At 41.5% G+C, this 14,588-nt stretch overlaps 1 protein-coding gene across 1 annotated transcript in view; it reads right to left on the reverse strand.

The window, feature by feature from the left end:
• Positions 1-14,588, reverse strand: part of syne1a (spectrin repeat containing, nuclear envelope 1a) — a 121,949-nt gene that overhangs the window by 79,695 nt on the left and 27,666 nt on the right. The window contains exons 28-51 of the mRNA XM_080882209.1: positions 14,353-14,520; positions 14,016-14,180; positions 13,488-13,628; positions 13,235-13,395; positions 12,793-12,949; positions 12,012-12,239; positions 11,829-11,927; positions 11,498-11,685; positions 9,847-9,970; positions 9,594-9,760; positions 9,292-9,445; positions 8,497-9,152; positions 8,012-8,191; positions 7,751-7,904; positions 6,091-6,249; positions 5,305-5,487; positions 5,112-5,213; positions 3,731-3,934; positions 3,062-3,269; positions 2,292-2,404; positions 1,790-1,995; positions 1,515-1,676; positions 1,139-1,418; positions 804-976 (exon numbers count right to left, since the gene is read on the reverse strand). Of these exons, the coding sequence (XP_080738335.1) occupies positions 804-976; positions 1,139-1,418; positions 1,515-1,676; positions 1,790-1,995; positions 2,292-2,404; positions 3,062-3,269; positions 3,731-3,934; positions 5,112-5,213; positions 5,305-5,487; positions 6,091-6,249; positions 7,751-7,904; positions 8,012-8,191; positions 8,497-9,152; positions 9,292-9,445; positions 9,594-9,760; positions 9,847-9,970; positions 11,498-11,685; positions 11,829-11,927; positions 12,012-12,239; positions 12,793-12,949; positions 13,235-13,395; positions 13,488-13,628; positions 14,016-14,180; positions 14,353-14,520 (4,532 nt within the window). The remainder of the gene's footprint in view (positions 1-803; positions 977-1,138; positions 1,419-1,514; positions 1,677-1,789; positions 1,996-2,291; positions 2,405-3,061; positions 3,270-3,730; positions 3,935-5,111; positions 5,214-5,304; positions 5,488-6,090; positions 6,250-7,750; positions 7,905-8,011; positions 8,192-8,496; positions 9,153-9,291; positions 9,446-9,593; positions 9,761-9,846; positions 9,971-11,497; positions 11,686-11,828; positions 11,928-12,011; positions 12,240-12,792; positions 12,950-13,234; positions 13,396-13,487; positions 13,629-14,015; positions 14,181-14,352; positions 14,521-14,588) is intronic.

Here is a 14,588-nt window from a genome sequence, read left to right on the forward strand (position 1 = left end):
CCGCACGTGTGACCCACTGTTTGCCATCCACCATTTAGTCCCTAATGGGATCAATTTTTTTTCTAGGAGGGGCCATAATTGGTCAATTAGACATACACACACAAACTGATGCACATGCATGCCGTCACGCACGCACACAAACACACCCGAGAGCACATACTAAGACACATCAGTCACAGTTGGAAAATGAGACACATACTTCTCATTATTTATTTAACCTAATGGTAATTAACAGCACCGACACATCAATCTGTGGTGATGAAAATAACCTGTTCCTAAGAGAGAATTTTTTTTTTGGCAAACAGAAACATCCTCTCTTAAATGTTCATGGGCAAATGTTTCAGTGGCAGAGAAATGGGGATTGACTGGCATTTATATTGAGCTCATCTAGTCTCACTGACCAGTCAAAGTGCTTCACTCTACAAGCCAAATTTATCCACACATCCATACAGTGCTTTTTGAATTTTAAGCACTTTATCTGCATCACATCCATGGCCAATTTAGAACCAGGAATTAGCCTAACATGCATATTTTTGCATACCTTGAGGAGTACTCAGAGGAAACCCACCCACGCACAGAGAGAACATGCAAACTCCACACAGAAAAGCCCCGGTTAGGGTTCAAACGTGGAAACTTCTTGATGTTAGGTGACCGTGCTAACCAAAGTGCTTTATCCAAAAGCATACATGTATTCTATAACTGCATGCAAAATTTGTTAAAGGTAGGAATGCTTCTTTACTCATTAGATTATCATTTGTAGTTTATAACAAATTGCAGGTGATAGTTAAAGTGAGTAGTTGTACCTGTGGCAACTCATGGCTGTCACAAGCAGTGTAGCCCATGCGTCCTCCAGTTCCTGCAGCTGAGAGCGAACCACTTCCTGTCCGGCGGCGCCATAGCTGCGCAGGGCGAGCTCACCTTTACCCATTGCCATATTTAACTTGACCTCACCCTCTCCCTTCAAAAGCAGGATATCCTGTGCAAACAGACATTCAGAGTAAAAAATAAAAATAAAAAATATATAAATATATCTTAAGCAAACAGCCCCCTCTTGTGTTCACTGGAAAAACTAGATTGTAATAAAGGTGAATTACCTAAATAAAGAATACATGCAGATGTAGTCTTGTTGTCCTCTCACCTGCACCGTCTCCAGCCTTTGCTCTAACTGCTCTTTGGTCCCCATCGTGCTGTCGACTGTACCCAGTCGCTCCTGGATCTCCTCCAGCCAGGCCCAAACCCCCTGGAGAGTGTCTCCAAAAGCCTGGCTCTCCTGGCAGCCTCTGAGCCTCTCCCTGGCTGCCTTCAGTAGGGCCTGGTGCTCCATCTGTAGCTGGCCTGTTACTCTGACCTCTCCTCCTGACCCGCGGCCTGCCTCAGATAGAGCCTGGGCTTCCTGGCAGAGTTGCTCAATAGATTCCCTTACAAAAGAAATTGATATATTATTGTTCTGAATATTCAGTAACTTATGCTGTGACATATATAGCATATGGCCACAGACACCCTCATTTACAAACCTTCTTTCTGTCAGTTCCTTATGGAGTTGCTCCATCCTCTCCAGCTCTGCTGTGGTGTCTGGGGCACCTTGCTGGCTTTCTCCCCCAAGAACTGGCTCAGCCTTAAGACTGAGATCCATCTGCTTCAGCCAGTCTCTTATACCCTGCACGCAGTCGTCAAAACTATGGGAAAAGAGGGGAAGGAAGAAAAAAAAAGAATTAATGAGAGCCATATTTCTATTTGATTCAAATTCGTTTGTATAAAAGCAAGAAATAACCATAAATGAGGGTGTTACTTTTTCAGAAGGCCAACGCTCTCCTCCAAGTCCAGCTTGCTCTGATAACAACCATCCAGAAAGCTCCTCCACTCTCGCTGGCAGGCAGAGAGGTTCTCTTGAACCTGCACTGCTCCAGCTTTAGGTAGGTGGAGCTGGAGTTTCCCAGCCTCTTTAGAAACCTGAGAGAGGCGTTCCTCACCCTCTGAAATCCGCTGAAGTGATACCTGTGAACATAGGATGCGTCTCTAAATAAAGAGCCAAAATCTTCAGATCGGGACTTTTTTGTGTGTTTTCATCCATTTAAACAACTCAAAGTGTTTATTATTTACAAGCCCAGTGTAACTTATGACTTATACTAATATATTATGTGGAAGGTACAGATATATATTTCTAAAAATATAAATTGTTTATACTGTAGCATGCTCATATCAACAAGTCAACCTCCTTAGAACTTTTAAGTGGAATATGCACTTCATAGCCCTTACATCTGCACAGAGAAAAAGAGCAACAAGTAACGTACCTTTAACCTTTGTAACTTGGCTCCTAGGAGGACAACATCTCCTGACGGGTTAGAGCATTCTTTCAGCTCCAACTTCAGAATCGCTAGCCAGGATTTGAAGTCTTGGACAAGCTCTGATTGAGGGAACAAGAAGAAGAGATGAGTTAAAAGCTGAAGAAACATACAGCGACAAGTCGAGGAAGACGGATGTGTTGCAGATTATGGCAGAAAAAACATTTTAAAGTGAAGAAACCTGAAGAAGAAGTGTGAGAGCAGGCAGTGTGTTAAGGCAGATGGAAAGTGTGGGCGTGTCCACGCTATGGAGTGCTAGGTTGCCTTGGCAACAAGCCCAAAATGAGTCCCTCGAGAGCAGATGTGACGAGAGCGACATTAGTCTCCGAGGCACAGGTGTGTGTCGGCGCAGTGAGAGTGCACCAGTGTACCTGACAGCATGTGTGTCAATGGAGTGTGGGCTGTAGTGGGCGGATTGAGTGCGCTCTGGGGAAAATGTAGGATAATCAACAGCAAATCTGTTGCACTACTAACACGAACAAATGGCTCTGCTTCGTGTAACAGTGCAATGTTTGATTGGGTGATTATGGCATTTTAAGTGTTATTAAAAATTTTAATTTGTCCTCATCAGGGAATAAGTTATTGCGGCTACTTACTATTACTGATAGATAAGATCGCTCGGTGCATCAGAATGAAGAAGAATTAAGCACCTTTTGTAAATTAGCTGATACATCATCAACGCCACAAACAAAATCTGAGCAAAACTGATGATCGCTTACCGTTGAAATGGAGCTGCAGACCGTCCTGCAGGTTTCCTCTGGTCTTGGCACAGCGTTGGGAAACGGTCTCGGTTCGTTTGGCAATGGAGGTGAGATCAGACGAGAGGCGTGACAGCTCCTCAGAGGGATGCGATCTGCACAGAGCAGTCAGGGCATCTCTAGCCGAGTCCATGTCTGCCCTCTGCTGCTGCACGACACTCTGCAGGTCCTGGAAATGGACCACAGTGAGAAATTATGCAAATAATTCTGCACGTTTATAGCTATGTGCTCTGTATGTGTTGTACTGTGTCTATCCTGCAAATGTGTCCTAAGGCAACAGTCTCTTCTAGCAGAACAGATGCTGATCTGTTGCTGGTTTGACATCTGTCCTCCAGAAAAGCATCACTAATCAGGACAGGCGTTTTCCTTCAGGAATCAAAATTCTATGATGTAAACATTTCTTTCCTTCTTAAAGGAAAGAACACCTACTACACCGCCTATGGTGCTCAGATTTTTATTAGGGAAATACTTTTGAGGAGTTTCCTGCTAGAATAACAATAATTAGCACATTATGATTAGTTCCTCTAACTAATTAGGTAATAAGCTAGTTGTAGGTGTGTAAATAAAATAAACTTTGTACAGTTTTTTGTGAGTTTTTCTGTCTTACTGAAGGAACTGATAATGCCATACCTTAACAGTGCCAATGTCTTCAGGGGAAGTAGTTTCGGTGAGGTCCGATAAGGAACCCTCGACTGCCTCCAGCCGCTGGGCCATCTGGGACATGAGGTCCTCCAGTCGCTCTTTCTGGAAACTGAAGTAGGTCAGAGTGTGCTTGGCCTGATTGTACACCTCCTCAGCATGGGCCATTTTCTTCCTCAGATCTGATTGCAGGACCTGACGTGTGAGAATCAGTTTTAGTCACATTTAAACAACACAAGAGTATGTTTAATTATTGGTCCAGTACGGTTTCATAGATTTGATTTACGGTTTCATAGATTTGTGACTATAAGTTCCTCCTGAGTAGAAGGTACAGATACTTTATTTGTCTTCAGCTCAACTGAGAGCGCTTATTTGTAAAGTTTAAGTCAATCAAGAGGCAATTTGGAGCAGAAATTCTAGGAGTAAAGCATGAACCACATAAATCAGATGAAAGTAAATTACACAGGGATCAAGGACCATGGCTTTGTCCAAGATCACAGAGGGATTTATCACTATTTTGTTTGTTCAAAGCCCTGGCCCTATAAATGGGGAAAAAAACTGATGCACTCTTCCAGGCAGCCAGCAACAGGGGGAATTAGTACTCCTGCAGAGGACTGAGGAAAGTGGAAGGGAGAGGCAGTATAGCATAGCAAATTAATTGGAAGAATAATGAAGATAAATGTGGCTTCTGCTGATGTGCTGTACTATGGTAAGGAGAGACGGCCACGAAAGAGACCCCGAATTAATAGAACGGTTATTTATAAACAAGAAAAAACTGAGAAAAAAAATATTTTAACCACAGGTGTCATAAGCTAAAAATAAATAGGTAAGTCAATAAATTGTGTTGTAACGTACATGGGTGTAAATATGCTGTTTACACCACTACAAAACATGTTCTAAACACACACAGCAGAGCTTGACTGACACACTAGTACTGCCCCTTGGCTACAGCAATTAAATGGCCCCTCCTTTTATCTGCCACGGCTGTCACCTAATCCTCCTGATGTGTCTCTGTCACATAATCCTGCCGGTTTTGCTGCATGTACATTAATGCACTGAGCTTCTGCACACCGTCTAACGTTTATAACTGCTTAGCACTCTCAAATGTCCCTCTGAAGCTCTTACTGGTAACACAACAAGAGCACAACAGCAGTGGCAACAGGTGTAGATGAGAGGAGGAGGGTTACTGGATGCAGGAAGACTGAACCAAGGCGCAAAAAAAAGGTTGTCAGCACTGGATGTTTCAGTGTCTACTTATTCTATACGCGAAATCTGCACATGATCAGAGAAGAAGTCTGGGTTCCACATATTGTGGTTTTAATCTTTGATGAATAATACCTTGCATTATTTTTCTCTTCTCCTATACATTTACCTGCATTTGTAATGGGATTTCCTGCAGTTTGGCTCGAGCCTTCAAATCTGCCACTCTCTCCTCCAAAACATCCAGCATGTGCTCCCTCTTTTCAACCTCCTCCTATGAATCAAAGTGCAAGACAATGAAATAACATTCACCGTCATCTGAGCAAACATTCATTTGCGCACACTTTCACGCAGCGTACTCTGACCTGAAAGGACGCAAGCTGGGCCTCTGTCTTCTCCTTGTCACTGAGACTGGCGACAGCGTCAGTTAGATCAGCGATGGATCCACTGGTCCACTGGTTGATGTCATGCTCTGCGGCCTTGAGGTCATCCCAGAGTTTCACACAGTAGCCTAATCTTTCTGTATTGGTTTGTATTTTCTCTGCGATCTTAAAAGAGAAAAAGAGAGACCAGGACACTATGTGAGGTATGTAAGAGAATAATGCATCTCAATCAAGAGGAGAGGAAGGCCCACCTCCTTTGTGTTTGGCTTTCTCTCTGTAACAGGGGATGTATGCTTTACAGGGAGATGGAAGAAAATCGCTGCCTAATTAGTCTGACAGATGTGCAAGTGAGAAGCGAGAGAGAGAGACAGAGATGCAGATAACCTGTCTAGACTTATTTATTTCTCTGTCTCATTTCGACAGCTGAGCAGACAACAACAACTCAAAAGAGGAGAAAATGTAGATAAAAGAAAAGAAAAAGCAGAGAAAAAATATAATTGAAAAAAGTGACGGTGCAGGTGTTCAGCAGAGATGAATGTTTTTTTATACTCACACAGATTTGTTCATACCCTTCATAGTTATTATTGTACTTCAGGCCCAGACTCGGGGAAAACACCATTTATAGTTTATGGATTTTTTTTTCAGTTTTTTATTTAGATGTGGAAAATTCTGGGAAACTTTTTGATGTTACAAAAATATTTCACTTCAAAACACCTGAAATAACAGAAAGTCAGTATTGTGCATTTATCTTTACTAAAGACTACTCACCGCCAGCCACTGCTCTCTAAGTGTCTCTGTGTCTCTCTGGATGGAGGACATTTCACAGTTGGGAACCTTCTCCAGCTCCCTCTGCAGGTCCTCGACCGTCCTGATGAGCTGGTCCATGTCTTCCTGTTTTTCTCTCAGTTCATCTTTTATGGCTTTATGCTGAAGAGAACACAGCAAGGGAAATGGCAACAGGAGGGAGAGATACTGTTCAGTGGGGAGGTAAGTTTCTGAGATTTGGTTTGCTAAATAAATATAAGACAAGTTTCTTCTTCCTCCACCTCCTGTTTTTTTCTAATATACAATAAAAACAGTCAAACCACAGAGAAAGCTGTGAAACTTTTCAGACTAATTTCCTTGATGAAAACAGATTATTACTCACTTAAAACTCATTGAATTACCAGAAAATGACACTAAAGCTGATTTTTCTTCTTAGCTCATAAAAACATTATTACATAAGTTTTCATACAAAAAATAAAATCATACTTGGATCTATCATATCCGGTTTTAACAGTAGTAGATATTTTAACTCATTATAGTAGGTAAAATCACAATGAATAAACACTTTCGACCATCAAAAGTTCCAACAAGTCATAACAATGAAAAAAAAAAATCTTTGAGAGGAATGGATACTGTCCTTTTTGACTCCATAACAAGGCTCACAATTAAAGTTACCAATTTGATTGCTATATAAATTACTACTGTATAAATTCTTTAAAATTAACAATAGGTTCATTTCATGTTAGCTCATCAAATCCCTCACACCAATCAATAGATCTTCTCAAAAACATCTTTTCAAATGCTTTTCCTAGTAGCCCTTTTAAAAATCGTGCTATTAAAAAACTACTTAAGCATGGCATTCAATTGTTATTAAGTATCTGGTAGTATGGCTCTATGAACATGAGGATAACTTAAGCTAACATACAATGATGTAACTCCAATCCCCGATGCCAGATCTGTGGAAATCATAATTTTGAGTTGATGAACTGATGTTTGTTGATAATTTCTCATATACAGGGCACATCTTTTAAAAAAAAAAAAACCCAGTCCAAATCAGGTGAAAGGTTTTACAGAGATTACAGATCGAATATGAAACCCCTACCACAAAACAAAAACCCACATTTAGACCCAACTTCAGTATAATTTCTTCAGCCATGACACCATGTACAAAATATAAACTCACTTAATTAGAAGAAGCAGATTTCTCTTAATATTATATATTATATCCCAAATTTCTGATGATCATTTTTCACATTTTGTCATTATGAGTTTTATAAGGCACTCATTTTTATGTATAGCAGCCAAAGACTGTTTTGAAAGCAGAGCAAGATGTTTTCATTCAATTTATCCACCCTTCACAGCCAAGTTTTTTTCTGGCCAAGAAGAGAGCATGTGTGCTGGGTGCCTTTGCAACTATCCCTAATCACAAAGTAGATTGGTAGACCTATAAAAAATTGAAGCACCTGGGTCAAGTAGTTTTCTAGTTAGTGGATTTTTTAAATGTCCCTCATCCCTTGAATTATTTCTTTTGTATTTATTTAGAGAAATTACTTTTCCTTGTATATTTTTCCCCAAGCAATTCTGTGATGGTCATTTTTTTTAGTCTGATGCACAGAAATGTAATAATTCAATACTTTTCTGAGAATAAACATAAACTACTGACTTGCGTGAAAGTCCTTTTGGCTTCCTGAGCACTGTGGTTGTGGTCGGGCAGATTGTGAGCGACGGCCTGAGCGCTCTCCATGAGTGTGGTGAGGATCGACTTCAGGTGGTGGAACTGGCGAAGAAGATCTAACACAACTCCACTGTGTTCCTGACTGCATGTTAAAACAAATCAGAAAACGTCAAATATATTATTTTTTTTAAAGCAGGTGGTAAAAGATGAAAAAAAAAACAGATGGGTGAGAGAAAATTAATCTCTTACCTGTTGATGATTAGCGTCCTGACGTTATCCCAGGCTGTCTTCACCAGAGCTACCTCCCTGAGTGCTTCTCCTGCCAGCTCACTGTCTCTCTGGGCCAGCTGGTTTCCCTTTTCTTCTAACCACCGTTGCGAGTGCTGCAGGGACTGGAGCTCATCCTCCAGCTGGACAAAGAAACGCATCCTGGGAGAATAGATGCAGAAGAAAACAATGGAGATTAGTAGCCTGCTTCCAACATATTACATCTCAATTTCCAGGAGATTAAATTTGTCTGCCTGTATGTTGGCTTCTGTAATAGACAATAGACTCTGGCATACAGTAGATCTTTGAATCAAAGGTTCATAGTAGGCAGTAGAAATGCAAAAAGTAGGAATGAAGCAAGGACTGACAGCATTATTACTACTGAAAGCCGACATTACCAACTGTGCTGATACTATGAATACTGATATATTTACTGGGCTGAAGTGTCAAAATTAAAATGAACAAACCTGTTGTGAAAGGCCTGTACAGAGCTCTCTCTGATGCCCTCCTGTCTTGCATCGTCCAACAGTTTCTTCAAATTCTTCATCACTTCTTCTCTTCTCTCTCTGAAGGAGCTCCATAAAGCCCCTAAAGCATCCGCTTCACTTTGTCTCCACCCCACACCCCTCTGCACCTCCTCCAGAGCCATTGTCAGGGCCACCGCCTGTCCTCTGCAAGATGTTCTTCCCTGAGGATGGCTGGCATCTTTAGATCCCCTCCACTCTGCTCCACACAGGTGCAGATGTGCTTTGCTCAGCTGCCCATCTAACCCGACAGCTTCAGCCTCTAGTCGGGCCACTTCTTTAGCCACCTCTCCTATTTCGCGATGCAGCTCTTCAGCTTTGGAAGGGTCCCAGCTCCCTCTGCCCTCCACAGCCTCATGAAGGCGACGCACGGCCTTAGCAGCCATTTTATGCTTCTCGAGGAAAGTGTTTAACTCGGTCAGGCACTCTTTACGAAGCAGCAGGAGACGTTGGGATTCACTGAGAGGTTGCAGGCAGTCCTCTCTCCATGCCTGGAGCTGCTCTTGGGCCTCTGGGGTGGAAGAGCAAAGCAGGAAGGACTCTTTTTTATGGAGAGTCTCTCTCAGTGATGCATTCTCCTGTAGCTGTGCCTCATGCTCCTGCAACACGATTGTTCAATTAGACACATTTATGTGAGCTCCAACAGCAATTGATGCAAACTTGTTTACTAAAACTGCTCCAATATACATACAGCCTATAAAGGACATCAGTGCTGACAGCAAGTTATTGATCTCTCACCTTCAGCTTAATAAACACAGCCTCAAGATCAGCAATATCAACCTGGGAAGAGCTTCTCAAGAGAGACAGGAAGTTTTCACTCCACTGGGTAAGGGGCAGCAGTGCCTGATCAAACTGCTCCAAGTGCTCCAACTGCAGCTTCAACCGCTTTATCCTAAAAGTGAGGGTGGGAAAAGCATGGACTGAGAATATGGAAGTGACTGTTTTAAATGTAAATTTAAAAAAAAAATGCTAGGATCCATTCACATACTGTAACCCAGATGTAAATAAGCTATATCATAATCAATCACCCTAAAAAATACCTGCGTAATATGCTGTTCTTCACAGAAGCGCATCTCTCCTGTAGTTGTGTGAGATCATCACTGAGCTCCTGGATACGAGCTTCGGGTGCCGTGGGGTACAAGCAAAGGCCGAGATTCACGAGACCCTGAAGGAGAGTCTCGTGTGACACCGTCTCTACCTGCATTTCCTGGATAGGCATATCATCAATGCAAATTAGATAAAATAACAAAACTTTCTTGTAGAAACAAATACAGAAAAGTAAAAAGATTTTACCTGCACATTTTGTAATTCATTCCTAAGCTTTACTTTATCTGCAGAGAGCAGTTCGGTGTCTGGGCAGCACACAGACTCACACCTGTCCAGCCAGCTTTTCATGGACAAATTTTCCTTTTCATATCTGTAGATGCAGATGTTGCATGTATTAAAATCAAGGAAAATATAAGTTGCATCCCCTTAGGACACACACAATTACAAGTTCACTTTTTTTTTTTCTTAAATCTGACCAAACTCTAGTATCAGTGACAAGGTCATAATGGGGCAACCATATCTTCCCAGTGCACCCAGTGCTGGAAGTAATCCCTTATACATATACCTGCAGGATACAGGATGAGGCTAACTGCAGAGACACTAAGCCGAACACACACACAAACAGACACACATAAACTCTGCTGAAGTTTAGTGGCAAAAACATAATTGAGTTCATTTCAAAAAGAGTCACCGGCTGGGTAAATAAAAGGAAGCGCTAAAGCTTGGGCAATTTAAACAGCCAGCATGTGGCTAGATCATTATTTTCTCCTCACGCTTAAACAGAAAAGAAACAATCACTCCGGTGAAGGACTATTGTGTGACAAAAGAAAGCGATAAGAAAGCATATAATTAGAATAGAAATGCACTGGCTGACAGGGGGACAGACAAGATCTCGCTCTTCCACATCACACTAAGATGAGAGACAGATTCAGAGGAATAAAGAGGAAACTGGCACAGAGAGAAGCAGAAACAGCACATGCACAATAGAAGGGAAAATGGCATTTGCTTATTCAACTGCAGGTGTGTGCTAATGGAGACTACAGATGTTTCTCAAAAAATGACTTATAACATATTTCTCCATTTTTATAAATGTACTTTTTGATTTTATGGTTTTTTTTTTTCAATGTGGCAAAATCTGAAATATTCAAACAGGCCTGTTGTAGGTGTTTATCTATACGGCACCAAATCACGACAACAGTTGCCTCAAGGCGCTTTATATTGTAATGTAAAGACCCTACAGTAATACAAAAGTGTTGAAGGGACACATACACCCGAAACCCTGCTTTGGGCCATACCAAAGCACAATAAACTCTAAACACTAAACTAAATGGATAAATCTTCACACATTACAGTGAACAGTGACTCATGCCTTCAGTTTAACAATTAACACTATTTTCTCATTGTCTAGCATTTGTCTCTTCTATCCCAGACAAACACTGACTTTTTCCTGTACTAATGCTATTTTTCCAAAAGGTCTAGGACACTGGTATCAACATAAGAGCCCGGGGCCAGAATTGGCCCGGCAATTTCTCCAATCTGGCCTGCTGGGACAGCTTTGGAAAACATGAAGGAGATGATATATTTTTAGACTTTTAACTGTATTTTTAGATGTTTTGCAGCTTTTCCTGCTGTTAAAGACCTCCCCACAGTGATTTTTATTACCATTCATATTCAGTAATAGATAAACAAGCAAATGACAGAAAACTTTATCGTGTAGAAAAACTAAGATATGCTGTTGAAATTGCACTTCTTTATCTTTTATTAATATATAAAAGGGAAATAAATGTGTAGTTAATCAACTTTACACTAACACAAAGTTGATGTGGCCCTCCAGACAAAATGAGCTTGACATCCCTGGTCTAGGACAAAAGCAACCACATTTTGCAGTTTATTGTACCTCTGCCACAGAGCTAGAAGGCTCTCTAACATAGATTTCTTTTCTGAAGCCTTTTCCATCAACTCTCTCTGCTGCTTCTGGAGGTTAGCCACTTCTTCCTCCAGCTGGCTGCCCTCTCCAAGCCTTTTTGTGGCCGAACACAGGGCCATAAGCCTGGGCTTCAGAAGCTCAACAGTCTGGCAGACCTCCTGGGATAAACACAAAAATACTTGTTATCAACTGCACATTAAGTAAACCCTTGAAAATACAACATAATAACATGGTGCCACTCTGAAAAGGAAGCCAGTGATACTTATTCATGTATCAAAGAGGTGCCAAGTTGTGCTCTTACAATGTGATCCTGGAGGGCTTTGTAGGTCTCTAATGATGATACGCAGCATGTGATCAGACAGTCCAGTTTTTCATTCAGATCACTAACTGTTTTCTTAACCTGATAATAAAAATAAAAAAGTCCGTTTGTATTGTGTAATAAAATACCTTTAATAAAAGTCATAAATTGTGTGATGCTCTAAACCTGTTCAAGGTTATCATTGCATCTCTGCCTGTAGGAGGCGCTCTGGTTGAGCTGCACGCCAAGCTGCTCTGCTCTCCCCTTCAGCTCTTCCCAGTATTGTCTCGTCTGGTTAAGTTGCGCCCGGATGCGACCGGCCTCTCCAGAAGTCACAAACCTGGACAGAGCCTCGCAGTCGGCCTCCATGAGGACAAGAACCGCCTTTCTCTCCTCTAAAGCTTCCCCCACGGCCTGGAGAGATGCAATAAGAGAGGAATTCAACGAGGGAAAGCATACAGGAAATTACGACGATAAAAGATCGCTCTTTCAAGAAGAAATTTATTTTCAAACTGAGAAGAAAAAAAAGGCAGATGATGGCAGTATCCTTTTTTTTTTCTAAAAACCATCATGAGAGTGACAAGTCTGGGATTAGGCATGCCAAGATTATATTTTATTAAATATGATCAATTTATTTCCTTTAAATTCCAGCCTCTGCTACAGCACTGACCCAATTTCCCTTGGGGTTAGATTAAAATTTAATCTCATTTCATCATAATCTTAATCATTTTGGGCCACAGTGATACTGTAAACTACAGACACAAGACCAGACAGCAATGTGACTCCAGTTTAACTGAAGCAACCAAAAAATATGATGAGTATTTACTTGTGAAGACATAAAAAATATTTAAGGAGTTGTGTAAAAAGTGTGCAGTGAACTGCCTCACCTTTGACTGACCTCCAATTGGAAACCTTGTGATCAGGTATACAATGTAATGCTGTGATAGAAATATAGACCTGCACAAACCTCTACAGCGCTGATGTGTTTGTCTAAAGGATCAGAGGAGGAGAAAATGTTGACAGCGTCCAGCTCCTTCTGTTTCTGATTGATCCAAAGAAAGAAGGCCGCTGATTCACTGCTGAAGCGCTCCCACCACACAAATATCATCTCCAGCTGGACAACACTGGGACACATGAGATTAGGCAACAGCCCAAGGTCAGAATATTGGAATGAAAACAAACAACCAGACAATAGCATGGATGCAATTTGCAGGTGAATGCCAGACAGACATCATATGTTGGCAAAATACAATTTCACATTTTGATACTTTAGGTTTTTTCAGACTAATATCACAAGTTAGTTTTTACACTTAAAGCTCATTATTGGGCACTCGTAAAACTGCCGGTTAAGGCCCGTACCACATTTCAGACCTTTATTGCATGTAATAGAAGAAAATAGTCAGACATACTTCTTGTTGAGGTGGTCTTGAAGTTGTGCGATTGCTTCTCTGGTGGACTGCGCCTGCTGCAGGAGAAGAGTCTGAGTCTTCGGACCAAGCTGAATGTCTTCTGCTTTCTCTGAGAGGAGATCTGCTCGTATAGAGTACTCCTCGACCTCCGTGAAGAGTTCCTATAGACCGAAAAACAAGCAGTTACACAACATGACCAAATACAGGCTAATAAATCAGAATATGAATGCATGCACGTTTTGCACATACACACCTTGTTATGCTTCAGTTCAATTTTCAGGCTGTCCAAGCAGTTGAAAAGGAGTTCCTTGTGCAATTCATTGTCAGTATTGCTGATGAACCTCCAAACTGTTTCTCTTTCTGCTTCGAAACTTTCCCAGGAGCTCAGCGTTGCCTTGAAGTGACAAAGAAATGAAAGAGTAACGTTAGTAGGTACAAATTCAGACCTGATGATAACATGCACTATTTACACAAAGGAGATGGGCACTGTAATATTTACTGCCATTCTCCTGATTTCATCTGTAAGCATAGGGTATTTTACGACAGCAGATGATCTGCTGTCTTAAAATACACCGACATTTACTTTTAATTTTCTGATCAATTCACGGATAACGACAAGTGTACAAAGAAATCACAAAGTAACAAACAAAATTAACGTGCAGGATAACAGTCAGCAATAGGCTAATCAATTATCACAGCGGGAATGTGTGTGGATGATCAATGACACTCACACGTGCAAACACCAGGGCGCCGACATGAGAAAAATCTTGGCTCTGCCTACCTGCAGACTTTGCTCCTTTGCCCCTGATTTGTGGTCAGCCTCACTGAAAGCTCCTTCCAGCTCCCGTAGAGATTGACTGAGCCCCTCCCCTTTCTGCAGCTGGCGGCAGTGGGACACCAGAAGCTCTGCCTCTCTCCTGTTAGCATGCAGGTGCTTTAGGTGTTGCTATAACACACAGACACAAAAACAACATGCTATTTTGTGAGCAACCTTGATTTTGCTTTGCCTTGCTCAAACCATTCATAATGTAAACTGTTAAACAGTTAAATTAAATACAAAAGAGACTTTCAAACATGGAAACCAAGTTGTTACAAGTGCATTTGTACTAAACAAATACCTGGTGAATAAGGTAAAGTTGTTTGGCTTCCTCCAAACCCTCAGCATCCAGGATTCTGCCTATCTGCTCCTCAGCCTCTTTTCGGGCCCTCAGAACCTCCTCCAGAGCACCATGAATCTCGTCCCTCAGCTCCTCATACTGGAACATGGCAGAGCCCTCATCACCCAGCTGTGGCAAAAAGGTCATTGGATTATTTTTTGATGAAAATTTTCAGTACGGAAGAGAATATTCAGCAC

The sequence above is a fragment of the Rhamphochromis sp. 'chilingali' genome (assembly GCF_963969265.1).
Source record: "Rhamphochromis sp. 'chilingali' genome assembly, chromosome: 5".
Classification (NCBI taxonomy): domain Eukaryota; kingdom Metazoa; phylum Chordata; class Actinopteri; order Cichliformes; family Cichlidae; genus Rhamphochromis; species Rhamphochromis sp. 'chilingali'.